Source organism: Barbus barbus, assembly GCF_936440315.1.
Source record: "Barbus barbus genome assembly, chromosome: 30".
In the NCBI taxonomy this organism is placed as follows: Eukaryota; Metazoa; Chordata; class Actinopteri; order Cypriniformes; family Cyprinidae; genus Barbus; species Barbus barbus.
Genome location: NC_136758.1, coordinates 5,676,809 through 5,694,910, shown reverse-complemented (window position 1 = coordinate 5,694,910; position 18,102 = coordinate 5,676,809). Strand labels below are relative to the sequence as shown.

The 18,102-nt window shown below is 37.9% G+C and overlaps 1 protein-coding gene across 1 annotated transcript in view; it reads left to right on the top strand.

The window, feature by feature from the left end:
* Nucleotides 1-13,347, top strand: part of kcnk5a (potassium channel, subfamily K, member 5a) — a 68,449-nt gene extending 55,102 nt beyond the window's left edge. Inside the window, exons 2-5 of the mRNA XM_079385608.1 lie at nucleotides 6,254-6,365; nucleotides 7,748-7,914; nucleotides 8,089-8,257; nucleotides 12,140-13,347. Of these exons, the coding sequence (XP_079241734.1) occupies nucleotides 6,254-6,365; nucleotides 7,748-7,914; nucleotides 8,089-8,257; nucleotides 12,140-13,062 (1,371 nt within the window). The 3' untranslated portion in view covers nucleotides 13,063-13,347. The remainder of the gene's footprint in view (nucleotides 1-6,253; nucleotides 6,366-7,747; nucleotides 7,915-8,088; nucleotides 8,258-12,139) is intronic.
* Nucleotides 13,348-18,102: the final 4,755 nt, after the last annotated feature.

The following is an 18,102-nucleotide window of genomic DNA, read 5'->3' as shown; positions in this document are numbered from 1 at the left end:
CGGAATAACAACAAAAATCCTGCCTATGGAAATTCGAATTGCGGTGGTTTTTAAGCTGTTGACATCCTATCTAAAACGTGATTTAGCCAAAAAAACAATGTTACCACTTTAATATGTCTTGCAATATTCGTGCGTGCAAAGGTTCTGCTCGATCCTCTTGTTCAATATTCTCGGGGTCTGAATTGATATGGCAATATTGACGCCATCCTGCTTTGGCAAGGGGCGGGGCAGTACTGAAACACTGTCTTAGCTGTTCGCCAATCACAACGCACTGGGACAGCTAACCAATCACAACACATTTAGTTTTTCGGAAGGCAGGCCTTCATCAAACCCAGAACTAATCGAGCCGTTTGTGCCAGGCTGGGGAGAAAGGTATTGTAATAATATAGAGTTTTAGAATTTTATAGTGGCTTATTGCCAAACTCGTAATCGTTCCATCCCTAACTGCTATATTTATACATCGGGGGGGGGGGTATTTTATCCCCTGCTGATTTTATACGTTTGCCCACTGACAAAGAAATGATCAGTCTATAATTTTAATGGTAGGTTTATTTGAGTGAGAGACAGAATAACAACAACAACAAAAAACGCATTTCAAAGTTATAAATTGATTTTGCGTTTTGAGTCAAATATTTGAAACCCTATAACTCAGCAAGATTTATGGTTCCCAGGTTTCTTTTATACGGTAAGGAGCTGAGATTAGGAGCACTTTCTTAAGGGGAGTGCTCCTAATCTTATTTTGTTACCTGTATAAAATACAACCTGTCCTCAATGCCTTGATCTCAAGGCAGCTGGGACCATAGTCACCAAGAAAACAATTGGTAACACACTACGCCGTGAAGGACTGAAATCCTGCAGCGCCTGCAAGGTCCCCCTGCTCAAGGAAGCACATGTACAGGCCCGTCTAAAGTTTTCCAATGATTCAGAGGAGAACTGGGTGAAAGTGTTGTGGTCAGATGAGACCAAAATCCAGCTCTTTGGCATCAACTCAACTCGCCATGTTTGGAGGAGGAGGAATACTGCCTATGACCCCAAGAACACCATCCCCACCGTCAAACATGGAGGTGGAAACATTATGCTTTGGGGTGTTTTTCTGCTAAGGGGACAGGACAACTGTACCGCATCAAAGGGTCGTGGATGGGTGTTCCAGCATGACATTGACCCAAAACACACGGCCAAGGCAACAAAGGAGTGGCTTAAAAAGAAGCACATTAAGGTCCTGGAGTGGCCTAGCCAGTCTCCAGACTTTAATCCCATAGAAAATCTGTGGCGGAAGCTGAAGGTTCGAGTTGCCAAATGTCAGCCTCAAAACCTTAATGACTTGGAGAGGATCTGCAAAGAGGAGTGGGACAAAATCCCTCCTGAGATGTGTGCAAACCTGGTGGCCAACTACAAGAAACTACTTGTACTTGGTTTTGCCACCAAGTACTAAGTCATGTTTTGTGAAGCGGTCAAATACTTATTTGACTCATTAAAATGCAAATCAATTTATAACTTTTTTTTAAATGTGGTTTTCTGGATTTTTTTTGTTATTCTCTCACTGTTAAAATAAACCTACCATTAAAATTACAGACTGATCGTTCCTTTGTCAGTGGGCAAATGTGCAAAATCAGCAGGGGATCAAATATTTTTTTTCCCCCACTGTAAATATTGTGCTGTGATTGTTCATAGATTTGTAGTCCTCCTCGACAATTTCTGTTCTTTACATGTAAATGTGCAAACATTTTTCATAACTGAAGTTTGAGAACATTCAGGTAGACCAGGGCTGTCCAAACTCTGTCCTGGAGGGCCGGTGTCCTGCAGAGTTTAGCTCCAACTTGCCCCCACACACCTGCGTGGAAGTTTCTAACATGCCATGCAGCTTGTTTAGCTGCTTCAGGTGTTTAATTAGGGTTGGAGCTAAACTCTGCTGGACACCGGCCCTCCAGGACTGAGTTTGGACAGCCCTGAGGTAGACAGTCAAGTTTACAGAGTTTAGTAGACATTTATCTTGAATTGAACAAGAGCATTGCTGACATGGTGGTCCAGAACATCATCACCAGCCACAAAGGAAGAGGCCTGTGGAGAGGTAGAGATGAGAGTTTTCCAAACTCACAATTTTTTTTCCCTCTATGCTAACATGCACTAAATCTTACCGTTCAAAAACTTTTGACTGATGTTTTTTTTGTTTTGTTTTTAAGAATACTCTTCTGCTCACCAAACCTGCATTTTTGGATCTAAAATACAGCAAAAGCAGTATTGTAAAACATTTTTACTATTTAAAATAACTGATTTCTATTTGAATGTCATGTATTCCTGTGATCATAGCTCAATTTTCAGCATCATTACATACTTGGGGTGGTGATGGCGCAGTGGATAAGACACATGCCTTTGGTGTGAGAGACCCGGGTTCGAATCCACTGTGAGACACCAATGTGTCCCTGAGCAAGACACTTAACCGCCTAGTTGCTCCAGAGGTGTGCGACCTCTGACATATATAGCAATTGTAAGTCGCTTTGGATAAAAGCGTCAGCTAAATGAATAAATGTAAATGTAATCATTACTCCAGAGTTCACTGTCACGTGATCCTTCAGAAATCATTCTAATATGCTGATTTGCTGTTCAAGAAACTATTATTATTTAAAACTGTTGAATGCATTTTTCTGGATTCTTTGAATAAAAAGATCTAATGATCAACATTTATCTGAAATAAAAACTTGTGTAACATTATACACTATATATACCATTCAAAAGCTTTTTTTGTGGTGGGGGGGGGGGGTGTCACGGTGCACACACGAGGGAGGAACCAGGAACACGCAGACGAGCGTGTTCCCTGAGGGGGGGGGGGCGTAAAATTTGATCAAAAGTGAAGACATTTATAATGCTACAAAATATTTCTATTTCATATAAATGTTGTCCTTTTGAACTTTTTATTCATCAAAGAAACCTGAAAAAAACTACTGAGCTGTTTTAATAATAATAATAAATGCTTTTTGAGCATCAAATTAGAATATTAGAATGATTTCTGGAGGAGTAATGATGCTAAATTCAGCTTTGAAATCACAGGAATAAATTATTCTTATAGAAAGCAGTTATTTTAAATAGTAAAAATATTTCACAATATTACTGCTTTTGCTGTATTTTAGATCAAATAAATGCAGGCTTGGTGAGCAGAAGAGAATTCTTAAACAAAAAAACAAACATTAAAAATCTTGCTTTTCAAAAACTTTTGACGGATAGTGTAGCAACTAGCAAGAATGTAGTCTAGATAAGATGCATCGCAGATGAAATTCTCTTCCAGATGTATTTATTTTTAGATATACACAATATATATAGAAAAAAACTTCCTGTTGAAGAACTTTGCAATACACATGTATTTTCATTAGTGTATTTGTGCATCTACAGCTGAATGTTTTATCAACAGAGAACACGCCTATAGATTTGATGTTAACATGTACTTTTAATAAATGCATTACTAGAAAAAATTGCAGTGCTTCGTTTTGCAGAAATGTTTAACTGTTTGGTTAAGATAAGTTTGTGTTTAGCTGTTAATTGTTTTGAGAGCAATTATATATTACTTTAGAGAAGTATCAAATTAACAGAGATAAACTGTAACTAGTTTATTAGCATGCATATTACTAGCATGTTTATTAGCACTTATTTATTAAGTGACCCATACTTGGAATTTGTGCTCTGCATTTAACCCATCCAAAGTGCACACACACAGCAGTGAACACACACACACACCGTGAATACACACCCGGAGCAGTGGGCAGCCATTTATGCTGCGGCGCCCGGGGAGCAGTTGGGGGTTCGGTGCCTTGCTCAAGGGCACCTCAGTCGTAGTATTGAGGGTGGAGAGAGCGCTGTACATTCACTCCCCCCACCTACAATCCCTGCCGGACCTGAGACTCGAACTCGCAACTTTTTGGATTACGAGTCTGACTCTCTAACCATTAAGCCACGACTTCGTCAGTATAGTGTAAACCAAAGTTCTATTAAAAACTTCAAACTTAGTTATAGCTTTAATAAATAACTAAACAAAACTATTTCAGTAAACCCACATCTTCAGAACATACTTTGAGGCACATCAAGGAAACATGTCAGGTTATTAATTTAAGTGTTTTAAACTACTAAAACTCAAGTGTAAGTTATGAGAAATGTAAATTGAGTTGGGTGAATTGAGGAAATTGAGTTAGGTGAACTCAGAAATGCTGTGCACCAAGTTGCAAGTTGACATTTTTAGCTGTATGATTTTTTTTGAATACAGATTGTTTTCCCCTGTATACAATTGAAGTAGTTGTTGCATTGCAGCTAGGTGGCCTTCCTTACTTGCTTATTTACTTACTTAATTTATTTAGATTGGTGCATACTTATCACAAATGTCAATTTGACATTTGATAATTTGGCCTTAATGTAGCATTAAATATTGTTGCCACCTCATTATCTCTACCTCTTTAATATTAGTTCACATTGCAGGAAAAAAGGCTCATTCTAATTTATTACTACTAGCTATAAACATGAATAAGCATCAGGAAGGTATGCTGAAGGATATAGTATGTCGCAGACAAACAAAGGGCAGATGTTCTGCCTTCTAGTCTAGACTGTCTGCTTTCTGAGAGTCACCATATTTGAGGTCTAAAAAAATCAGCATTAAATAAAAATACTTTACTAACAGGTTTGTAAGTGCTATTTCACAATGTGTAGTGATGTGATATTCTAAGTTCCACTTCCCAAAAACAGACTAGTCAGCCTGTGTACACTTGAGGAAACACGGTCTTCGTTTTCCTGCAAATGAAATAATAAAGGTCTCTGAATCTATATTTTCTAACTTAGTTGTCATTAACACTTTATCTTAAGCAAACCTTCCATCTTCCATCTCAAAAGCCCCTTTCTTGCTGAGGTCAGATCACTAATTTTTCATAGTATCATTTGCAGGGAGGGGAAGCTACTGTATTGCGTAAGAATTTCACTGCAGTTTTGCAGAATTCCATTCACAATGAATCTGGTTACCATGAAAACTGTCACACGTTAGGCACTTGCTCCTGCTTCAGCCATTACACAGCATGTCAAAATCTGTTCAACAAGCTGAAAAAATGCAATCCGTTTCTCTTTCATAATTTCTGTCAAAACACTTGCACAGCGCATTCCCTTCAGATCCATTGCCAAAATCCTTCTAAGTGAGGGATGTCCCAGAAATGACTGATTATGATGTCCTAGAGATGACTGACTATGACAGGCTAAGCATACTCAAGGAGCAGTTGATAACATCACTGGCATGAGAGGATAGAAGTTATGGGGCCTGTACCATGATGGTGGCTGAACAAACTCAGGGTTATAGGATTAGTTTTGAGTTGACAAAACCAAACCAGTCCAATCCAGCTTTGTTGGTACCATGCAGCTAATCATCAGCTTTGTCAACTCTGGCTTGATCCTGAGTTAATGGAGTGCATGCACATGAATGTGTGACATCAATAATGAGCAGCCAATCACATACCTTGAAACTGTGATTTTCAATTTTTGTGAGAGAGTCAGTGCGCGATTGAAGAATTTAAACGCATTTACACAGCAAGATGAAACGATCTATCCATGGAAGAGAAAAACTTAAAGAAAACATCTTACCATATAAGTGCAAGTAAAAGTTGTAAAGTTGGTTTATAGAGTTTATAATATTTATAGGTAGAAAAACACACAAATCTAAACTCGTATAGTCATGTTTACAGCTATTGATTCTAAAACTTATTTGTTTCATATTATGTTTATATTTTAAAAAAAATAGCTTAATAGTTACTATTAAACTAAGCTGGCTTGTGTAATGGTTTAAGGGTATAATAATTAAAATAAAATTATTTAAAAAATCATCTCTAAAGTTAAGATGACTTTATCTTTAAAAATAGTTTACTATGTAGCATCCTTTAATTTGGAGTAAGAGAAACTGGAGGAGTGGCTTTGTGTCAGAGATGTGTCACGTTGCTTTCGGTTTGAGATCTCTAAACCAGAACATAACCTGAAGGTTAGCTGTGGAGCGTAAGTTACTATGGCCATGAACACTGCTAAAAGCCAAACCACTTTCATGGTACCTAAAACCCAGTGTTGGCTCAAACTAAACTGAAACTTACCTGGCTAGCCAGCTAAACCAGCTTCATGGTACAGGCCCCTGGTCTCGGGCACATAACAAATCTAGAATGCTTCTGAAGAAAACTCTTGATTTCTACATTTTAAATCAAATGTGTGGCTTTTCTGACAATTTAGCTTTTTTTTTATTTTGAAATAGGTGGTGTCTGATGCTGCAGGACAAGGCATCACCATCACAGGAGACAAAACCTTCAACAACTGGAATTGGCCCAATGCTGTCATCTTTGCAGCCACAGTTATTACAACTATAGGTATGGATCTAGTCTATTTATGCAGAATGAAAATCAAGCGAATCTGTTTCACTTGGAGAAATAATCAAAGGAAACATTGATTTACTTAACTAAAAAATAAGTAAATTGTGAATAAAGGGCTACACGATTAATTGAATGCGATTTTTGTCATGCATATCTTTCAGTGAAGCAGCTTATCATTTAATGAATCTACAGCCTATCAACTAATCTTCAACATGTTTTACATTTAAAAAAATAGTTCAATCCAAAAGTATTGTTTACACTGAAAAAATGCTTTATAGGAGAAGTCACTGACTATGTGTGAAAGGTGGGATTCAGTTTACTGCACTTCTCATTCATTCTTATGGTATTCGAAAATGGCAATTGAGTGTCGCACAACTCTGACTGAAATTCAGTGACATCAAGGTTGTAATGTGATTGGTTATTCAGGCACACATGATCCAAGTTGACCGTTACACTTTCTCCAATAGTAAGTAATACAGACCCTCTCATCTCCCAATAGTAAGACGATTTCTGGTTGTGGCTAGAAGGGATCCCGCTCCGACCGGAACCTAACAATGAAGTTGTAGTTCACTGACAAGCTATGCAAAACCGCTTTCATAATCGCAGACCAATTTAATCGTGTGATTATGAAATCAATGAAATCGTTCTGCGATTTATGAAAGCAGTTTGTGTAGCTTGTCAATTAACCACGGCTCTGTGTAGTAAATGCTTCTCGCATCTGTATACTATCGAGCCTTTACCCGGCAAGTTTGATTCATTTATAACGTGCATTTGAAAAAGCAACATGCGTCAAACATCTTTCCACAAACATGAGAAGCATTTATATGAACCTCTTGTCCCACAAAATATCACATTTATTAACATGTTATTATTCCAAACTCCCTTGGCATTGCATTATAAATGTGCTTTATTATAATAAAAATTATAATAAGAACTCAGATAAACCATATATTGTCATAGTCCTGTGTTTATTATTCACTATGAATCAAGGAAAACAGTTCGATCTTCTGTTTCTTGGAATGACATGCATTACCTTTCTTCCGTGGGACATATTTGGAGTTTCCGCACTAGAGCGCCCTCTGGCCTTTTACTGCTGATCACAGAACTGTGCTTCACTGAAAGACACGAATGACAATCACAGCTTTTGCCTAATCGTAACTGCAATTGAATTTTGATTTAATCATGTAGCCCCAGGTGAATAATTGTGCTACAGTCATTTTTTTCCCCACAGAATTGGGAGACTTTTAAGCATTGTTTTCCTCTATATATTCTTAAATTCGGTTTAACAAATATATGGATGCCATGTCTCAAGATAGAACATGTTGTGTTCAGACTGTAATGAGAGAAATTGTTTTACCAAAAATGGTTTATATCTGCAGGTTATGGAAATATTGCTCCCAAAACACCTTCAGGGAGGGCTTTCTGTATCTTTTATGGTCTTTTTGGAGTGCCGCTGTGTTTCACATGGATCAGTGAACTTGGAAAGTTTTTTGGTGGAAGAGCTAAACACCTTGGTCAATATCTTACTAAGAAAGGGGTAACATTGGTGAGGAATATTAACAAACAACCATTATATTTGAAATCTGAATATCACTACAATAACAGCTATGAAATTTCTATCTGCATTTTTCAATTTTTCTGTTATAAGGTTGTTAATTGTGTGTGTGTGTGTGTGTGTGTGTGTGTGTGTGTGTGTGTGTGTGTGTGTTTCTTCTTAAAGCGGAAAACACAGTTCACCTGCACAGCTGTCTTTCTGTTATGGGGTGTGTTAGTGCATTTAGTGATTCCTCCATTTGTATTCATGTCTCAAGAGGGCTGGACCTATATTGAGGGCTTGTATTTTTCTTTTGTCACTTTGACAACTATTGGATTTGGTGATCTTGTAGCAGGTGGGTGACTGAGATGTTAAAACTGCTTGTTATGATAGATCCCCTGAGAAAATGTTTGTAGTCGCTTATTTTCACTTGACAAAGCCAAAATACTCATCTACTATTTAAGCTTATTGTGGCGGGCAAGGCATCACTATTGTTATCTCACATGCTTATTTATTTTATTTTGCGAAACATCTATTATCTAATACAATAATAATAATAATAATTACATGATACATTTTACTTAAAACAATTTATATTATTATTATTATTATTAACAACATGCAACATATGTATCAATATTACATTTAATGTGTAAATGTGTGAATCATAGTAGCAACATGTTAAAACATGCAAGCAATGGGCTACAATGTTTAAGTCACCATGAAATCAAAATTGACTTTTTTTTTATGGTATATTACACTCGTTTATTTAATAAAATATTTATTTGTGACGTTTTTTGTTATTTCCCTTAAGCAAAATAATTTCCCCTCCCTCTAGTAACAACATTCTTTCAAATCAAATCGAAGCATAAATGTTCCCTGACCACAACAGAGAAAACAGTCCGTGTGTATATGTATGTATATTAATTACAGTGCCCTCCAAAAGTATTGGAACAGTAAAGACAAAATTGCTCTGTTGGCTGTGGAGTAGAGACATTTACAAATATGATTAAAAGATGAATATGAGACACAACTACAGAATGTCACATTTTATCATTGGAAGATTCAACACACAGATGTTTTACCAGCTAAGAAGTTCAGCACTTTCAGAGTTTCATCCCTGTATCTGATGTGAGCATAAGTATTGGAACAGTTGCCTCTCAGGTCTTTCTAAGTGATCAGCTGTGTCCTGTTGCATTAATTCTTCAGATATTAAAAGCAGGGAATGTCGTATCAGTTATATCCATTACTTCTGTATTCTGAATCTTGCATTCAATGATGACACACAAACCAGGATGAAGATGAAGGAGCTGACTTTGAGAGGAAAGAAGGCAATTTGTATGCTAAAAGAAAAGAGGAAGTCAATTATAGCTATAGCAAAAACAAAGGGCATGGAGAAATCAAGAATTTGGAAACCACCAGCAACCAACAACGACCTGATTGGCTGAGAAAATAACAGTATTTGAGACAAATCATAAAAGCTGTGAAAATGAATCCTAAAAGACGTGTCTGTAAAATCACCAATAACTTCCAGAAAGCTGGGGTGATTCTCTGACAATCTACTGTCCTCAGGAGACACAGAATTACAGATGCTACACAGACAGATGCAAACCTCTGACCAGCACCAAAAATAGAAAGGCAAGATTAGAGTTTGCAAAAAAGCACAAAGGTGAGCCAGAAGAGTTTTGGAACTGTGTTTATGGACCAATGAGACAAAGATGAACCTTTATCTAAGAGATGGGAAAGCACGAATGTGGAGAAAAAAAGGAACATCCTGCATTACATCCTGCAATACCTCGACAAACCTGGGAATTATGCAAGGATCTTATTTGTGGACTTCAGCTCGGCCTTCAATACCATCATACCTGAGCTTCTCTCAGACAAACTGAGACAGCTCTCTGTGCCCTCCTCCATCTGTCAGTGGATCACCAGCTTCCTGACAGACAGGCAGCAGCTAGTGAGGCTGGGCAAACTCACATCCAGGACTCTCACCATCAGCACTGGCGCCCCTCAGGGTTGCGTTCTCTCCCCACTGCTCTTCTCCCTCTACACGAATGACTGCACATCAAAGGACCCCTCTGTCAAGCTCCTGAAGTTTGCGGACGACACTACAGTCATAGGCCTCATCAAGGACGGTGACGAGTCTGCTTACAGACAGGAAGTTGAGCAGCTGGCTGTCTGGTGCAGTCTTAACAACCTGGAGCTGAACACGCTCAAAACTGTGGAGATGATAGTGGACTTCAGGAGAAACCCCCCTGCTCTCCCCCCACTCACCATCATGAACAGCACTGTGACTTCAGTAGAGTCATTCAGATTCCTAGGCACCACCATCTCCCAGGACCTGAAGTGGGACAATCACATTGACTCTATTGCGAAAAAGGCCCAGCAGAGGCTGTATTTCCTCCGCCAGCTAAGGAAGTTCAACCTGCCTCAGGAGCTGCTGAAACAGTTCTACTCTGCAATCATCGAGTCTGTCCTATGTTCTTCTATAACTGTTTGGTTTGGTTCAGCTACCAAAACAGACATCAGAAGACTACAACGGACAGTTAGGACTGCTGAGAGAATTATCGGTGCCCCTCTGCCCAGCCTCCAAGAACTTTACACCTCCAGAGTGAGGAAAAGGGCTAAGAAAGTCACTCTGGACCCCTCACACCCAGCTCACTCTCTCTTTGTACTGTTGCCCTCTGGCCGGCGCTACAGATCACTGAGCACCAGAACAGCCAGACACAAGAACAGTTTTTTTCCCCCAGGCCGTATCCCACCTGAACAACACATAACACACCCCGGTACTGTACATCTGTAAATAACTCATCAAACCTTCATCTGTACATAGGACACATGCACATTCACAGTTCTGTCTATGGTCATGTCTCTTTTCTGTATATTTTTATTACTATTGTTATTCTTAATTATTGTATATTCTCTTCATTAATGTTCTTTATCACCTTAATTATATGTTGTCTGCCCTATGTTTGTACTTTCTGTACTGGAAGCTCATAACACCAAGACAAATTCCTTGTGTGTGCAAACACACTTGGCAATAAAGCTCTTTCTGATTCTGATTCTTCTGAACTGCAAATGATCCCAAGCATACAGCCTCATCTGTAAGTGGTGTCATGGCATGGGCATGCACGGCTGCCTCTAGATGAGGCCCTCTCAACTTTACTGATGACTTAATGTATGATGACAGTAGCAGAATGAATTTGGAAGGGTACAAAACCATCTTGCCTACCAATATTCAAGAAAATGCCACCAGATTCATTGGAAAGTGCTTCATATTGCATCAGGACAATGACCCAAAACACCCTGCCAGTTCAAAGAATTTATAAGATAGATAGATGTATATGTATGCATGTATGTGTCTATATATGTATATGTGTGTATATATACATGCATGCATGCATACATACATGCATAAATACATACATACATGCGCACACACACACACGCGCACACACGTGTATATATAGGGATGGCTAGGGTCCTTCATTATCTTCCTGCCCATGGTCCAGTTTGTAAAAAATAAATTAATAATAAATATACAGTGCCCTCCATAAGTATTGGAATAGTAAAGACAATATATATTTGTCCAAACTCAATATACCTCCCAGCCCTAGCTCCGCTGATTGCATCAGTCTCTGCAGAGTTTGTCTGTCTTGCTTTGTGCTGTTCCAAACCAGGCTATAATGTTTCTCATCAGGATGCTCTTAGTGGTGCAGGTTTAAAAGCTCCTGAGCACCTTAGTGAGCAGTTTAAAAATCCTTTTAGCGCCTGAGGTTAAACAGGCCTTCTTCTCGGGCCTTCTTCACAAGGGATTTGATGTTACAGGACTATGTTAGGTCATTAACATAATGTGCTAAACATGTTAGCAACAATGTTAAATTATAATCAATGCCTACCTAGCTAGCTGCCTGATTTTCTTACTGCATTTATATAACCGTCAAACTTTAAACTTTTTTTCAAAAAGATTTGTCAAGCCACCATCAAAGTTTGTCCTGTCAAGCTTTACTTCTCTAGTTCTTTTTAAGATATGCACAAACAGCCATAATAAATTCAACAATGGTCTTTTGGGGAAATTCAGTGTCCAAGTGTAACAGTTGTTTCAGTGAAGCATAGTTTGAGAATTTATGAAAAATGCATATAGGCGTATTAGAGTTAATCATAAATATGTAAATTGTACATTTTTGACAGATTTTGATATAATTTGCTAACTATTTTCACTTTCTGTTTTGTTTAGGTGTTGACCCCAATGCTGACTACCCTACTCTGTATCGGTACTTTGTAGAGATGTGGATATATCTTGGTCTGGCATGGCTGTCTTTGTTTTTCAATTGGAAGGTGCGCATGGTTGTGGAGGCTCACAAAGCTCTAAAGAGACGCCGTAAAAGACGCAAACTTTCTCTAGATGAGTTACAGCGCATCAAGGCAAGTCAGAAGACCCTACGTCTGCCACCAACTCCCAATGATGTCAACATCTTTAGCTTCCTGTCCAAAAAAAAAGAAGATTACAATGACTTAATCAAGCAGATAGGTGTTGACAAGGAAGGAGAAGATCAATGTGCCGGCCTTATCACTGGAAGCAAAAATAAAGCACCAAACCGCTCCAAGAGCTGCAGTGATGGTCATTCCATTAATGGAAATTCCATTCTCAGTCTAGATCGCTCACCCCGACAGAAGCGCCGCTATAGCTTCAGTGATAGAGTTACTGTAGCTCTCTCAAAATCCAAGAGTTACCTTCTTAGCCAAGAGGAATGTCTTGTCATGAATGAAATGCATGGGGAAGGAGAGACAGACACTGACCTAGACTGTATAAGAATGTATGAGAATCAGTTGGACAAGGAGGCAGGAGAGAAACACAAAGGTCAGGAACATGGAGGATGCAGTGATGGCCGGATCACATGGGACTCCAAAAGTTACCAGACCCTCATGTTTCCCAATGCCAACATTACCTTTATTGATGAAGAGAATTTGCTAAACGACCTGGAGAATGATGATAATGACTTCATGCCTAATTTCTCAACTGCTGGTGAGACCGATTTCAAAGAGGAACAGGGCTCAGAATCAGAGACCTCCATATTCAACACAGATGGGTCGGACCATGGCCACTCCTATGAACAGCTTGTGGAGGAGTATTCCAAAGAGGACAACACTGACATTTGATTGTTTCCTTTCCTAAACCTCAGTAAAGTTTTTATTTCATGAAGAACCCAAAATGACAGTGAAAACTATAGAAATATAAGGTTTTTACACAGCCCATTTCCCATTCTCTTCTTTCAAATGTGATTTAACATAATTTTTTTTTTTTTTTGCAAGTGATACAACAGATGTCTAAACTGTGGGGTTTAAGATTCACAATGAACTGGATCATTAACAATGCATGTTCACAGCATGTTTTTTCCACCATATTGGTGGATTTTTTTATTATTATTTTTTTCTATTTTAATTAAAAAAAAAAAAAAACTGTCAGCTTGTCAAAGCTTAATCCTTATTGTATGCTAAACATATTCTTATTGTCTTCCATTTTAGCCCAATGTATTTTATTGGGCAACCAGGTTGACATGTTAGATTTTAACTTTTATTTTAAATGTTATGTCATGATTTGACTTTTTAATCTTTTTTTTTTTTTTTTTTTTTTTTTTTTTGATGCAGGCATAGTTTTAATGTCCCTAAAATGTGTTGTTAACTCCTATCCAAATATAATCTCAATATTTATGATTTTCTGATCTGTCAATGGGATGATAAACTCTATGGGCTTTTCTGTGTCCCTGTCAAGTCAAGAAAATGGAAGTTGAATTGGCCCAAGATAACAGGAAATTATTACAGTGTTAGTTTTACTAACATAGTAATGACTGTTTTGGTGTCTCGTGTGTTGACTTTATGCTGGTTTCATGTTGACATAAAACCAACATAAAAAAATATAATTATAATTAAGACCATTATAATACCCCAAGGGGGGAGGAATGAAAATCCAAGTTGTGGTTCCCTTCACTGAGCTTTAGCAGTTTTCTTTCTCACATGGTCTTGCGTCATGCTACTGAATGCCAAGCTTTACTTTGTGGCTCGCATGGCAGTAAATAATATGATGATATGATCATGCAGTCAATACAGATATTTCACAAAAACATTAAAAACAAGCAGGGCTATAACATAACCCATTAAAATACTCACACCATGTCTAAACCGGACGCGAGCTGCGCGATCCAACAAAAGACAATAGAACCCATCAGAGTCCATCAGAGTACATGAGCGGAGTGGAGTGAGAGCGGAGAGGTGTAATTTTGAATTGAGAGAGGAACGGATTTTTTAAAAGTCGGAGCGCGTGGTTTTCATTCGTTCCAAGAGCTCTCCACTACCGCTCCAGCACGAGTACACAATTCATGCCAACTACCTATAATATAACTGCATATTTAGCAAGAATTAACGTTAAACATATTTAGCTAGCTTGATAGAGATGACTCAAATAAAAAAGAATGTGAAGGCTATGATGACGTGAACGGGAAATTATAGTTCTTTTCATCAGAAACAAAATTGGCACTGCAAAAAGCAGCAGGTATACCTTTTAATGCTGATTTTAGCTTGTCATGGTAGGGAGCTGGAGCGGAGTGATTATTAAATGCTCGGAGCACGGAGAGAAAATTGTTGGCGCTCCACTTCGCTCACATACTCTGGAACCCATTGATGTTGTCTACACTAATGCCTCGTTCTATTTATGACGAACTGTACTGGCACTACGTTCAAATGATTTGCAATGGTTGCTTTTTCGCGTCAAGTGTTGACAGACTTTTAGCGCACCGGGGCGCGGCACGACAACTGTCTGGTCTGGTGTAAACACGTCCAGACAGTGCTCTATTACAAATCATTTATATTTAAAATAATACCTAAAACAGTGGCATTACATGATGGAAATATAGACTAGAGATATTTACACTTGCTCTGTCCTATGTCTGACTCACTGCGCATTTGCCAGTTTTTTGCCAGCTCTTAACGCTAATGTGCACTTGGATGGTTAGATAATAGATACATGATGGGCTAGTATCGAAAAAATAAATAAGGTCTTCCCAGCATTAAGGTAATCCTGCTTTTTTTTTTTTTTTTTTAAATCATCTTGTACTAGTTACAAATTTGACTGGTAAATGTTAAAGAATGATAGCACCTTTTGTATTGTGTTCCATTGCATATCAGGGATGACAGATTGATAAAAAGACATGCTATTTATGACTGGATGTAACTTTTGATACTTTGCCGTAAAAGTGGCTCTCCGATTGACTTTGCCCTATTAGTGCGGCTCCCATGAAAAAAATAGTGAGGACCTATGGTGTAGAGAGTTGCGTCCTGAGTCAGTTTCCTGTTGCAGATGTAATTGTATTTTATAAAAGTGCCCTCTTTTATTCATCTTTTTGGATTTCTTTTTTTTTTTTTTTTTTATGAAAACTGATTTAACTTACAAATGCATTCTAATTTGCTACTGAATGTCTTTTAATATTAATTGGTTTGTCACATGAATACATTTCCACCAATTTACCTTTCTTCTAATTGGCTTTAGTGTTGTCTTTTGTTCAATCATTCTCCAGTTTACTCTTGACCAAGTATTACATATGTATTTTAATTATTTTCTGTTAGGAATCCTAACTGTTTTTCAAATTGAAAATGTTAACTGGAACAGAGCAAAACCGCACTGTCTTTTTCTCTCTCCTCTTTGAACAGTGGTTTCAGAAAGATACTTGGCCTTGTTCAAAGTTAAATTTCTTCTGAAGCAATTGTGAAAATAATAGACAGTATAATTTAAACTTAAATACAAAACTACCATTTTGACAAAATAAGCTATGCAAATTATATAAATCTGTTTGTTTTGTAAAACTGCACTATATTAACTTTAAAGTATTAAAGTCTCATATAAAGTTAAATTTGGTCACATTTCAGTATATCATTTAAGCAGTAATGGCACTAAAAACATGTCTATCTTGCATGATGAGCCATAGTCTCTTTTATGTATTTATATATATTTTCATAGTCTCATATCTTTTTTATGACATTGTGAAGTTATAAACCTTTGTTCGTTCCACGTCATTACATACTCGCAATCGTTCTCTGTGTGAATTCTATTTCTAAAACACAAAGGGCACTCATTCAGACTTGATTTTGGTCATAAGGACAGGATATGAAAATAGATGCTGTATCACACAAACAAACACATGTCCCTAAGGATTTAATCACTGCCTGTCAATGCAGAAAAAGTGCTGGGCTGACGGTGTCCTGAATTTTTATCTCATTACTCCTATGCTGAAAAAAAGTTTAGAGCTTGCATCCCAGCAATACAGTGTGGGGCTACTAGCATATTGTTCGCATGTGCCCAACTGAATAACATGAACTCCTTGTGACCTTACTATAAATGCACTTCTTTGAGCCCAAAGGCCAGTGTTGCTTAAAATGATCCAGTCCTAGTGAGACTCCACCCTCTTTAGCCTACCATTTCAAACATACTATTATTTTATCACTACAAACTATGAGTTCATTATTTTGAGTAACACAACTTGCAACTTTAAAAGCTGGAAATAATTGCATTGTATCACATTCCATCAGAAACATGCCAGCATTGTAATATGAGGTCATAAAACTTTTCTGCTAAATTGTAAAACAGACATTCTTGATAAAGACACTCCTCTAAAGACACTCCTATAAATAAGTTATAAAGGTTCACAAACAGGGTTATAAAAAGACTTATTTTACATGGAATGATACATTTTACCTCAAGGAAACATAAAAGTACAACTAAAGGTGTAAAACTGCACTGTCATGCAAGATCTTTGGTAAATAGTAACTTTTTTCTAGAGCATAAATGTCCAGTAGTGTTTTACAACTGACCAGTTGAACTGCCTGCTGTTCTTCAGAAAAATCCTTCAGTTCCCACAAATTATTTGGTTCTCCAGCATTTTTGTGTATTTGAACCCTTTCCAACAATGATTGTATGATTTTGAGATCCATCTTTTCACGCTGAGGGACTCATATGCAACTATTACAGAAGGTTCAAATGCTCACTGATGCTCCAGAAGGAAAAACTTTCACCCTCTAACTTCAGAGGGTGAAAACATTTGAACAGAATGGAGATGTGTACATTTTTCTTATTTAGCCTAAATATCAAATTTTTTTCCATTGAGTATCGCCCTTCAGAGGTTACTGAAGATAGTTACATGTTTCCAAGAAGACAAAACAAGTTAAATTTACTGGAATTTCTGGAGCATCAGTGAGCATTTGAACATTCTGTAATAGTTGCATATGAGTCCCTCACTTGTCCTCGGCGTGAAAAGGTCACAATCTTTGGCTGGAGTTCCCGTGAGCTTCGCTAGAGGGCACTCCACTCCAGACTCTTGCCACTTTACCCAGGACTCCATTTCCCATAATCCTTTGCACAGACTCATCAATTGCATCACCTGTCTCTCATCAGATCTTATCATCAATTCACAGCTGTCTCACATTAGAAGGACTTTAAAAGTAGCACACACTCTCTGGCTGCATCCGAAACCTCCTACTTCTCTACTATGTAGTAGGGGAAATGCAGTAGGCGAGCTAATAAGTATGTCCGAATCCATTGGATTCATAAAAGAGTAGGCAGCCAGGAATTACCTGGGTGACGTACTAATGCTCGCGAGATTCGGATCTGCGTCTACTTAAAGAGCGTCCAAATATGCCTACTTCTCTACTATATAGTAGGGGAAAAGCAGTAGGTGAACGAATAAGTATGTCCGAAACCTCAGTATTCATAGAAGAGTAGTCGAGAAGTTCCCGGATGTCCTACTGCTTCAGCCCAGATTCTTGAGTGTTCATCCGATGCACACTTTTCTATCTCAGAAGCCTCACGCGACCTCTCGTAATCATCACGTGACGGAGATCAGCGATACAGGTGTTTACAAATGTGAGTATTATCGATCAAAAACAGGGTTACATGTGTTAAAATCGCATTTCTTGAGCTACTGTATAGTAAATTGATGACTTGCTGAAGGTGTAGGTGCTAGACAGTAACGTTACAGTATATTTGTATAGTGAACAGCTCCAGTAAACACTCGCGTCTCCAAAGTGCATTTTCATAAACCTTATACATCTTAAAGACAATTAAATGTCTATTTAATAAGAGACAGGAAAATATTCTAAAGGATATTCAAAGGCTCACAGTGAGCTGAAAACCTTTCAGTTACTGAAATGAAT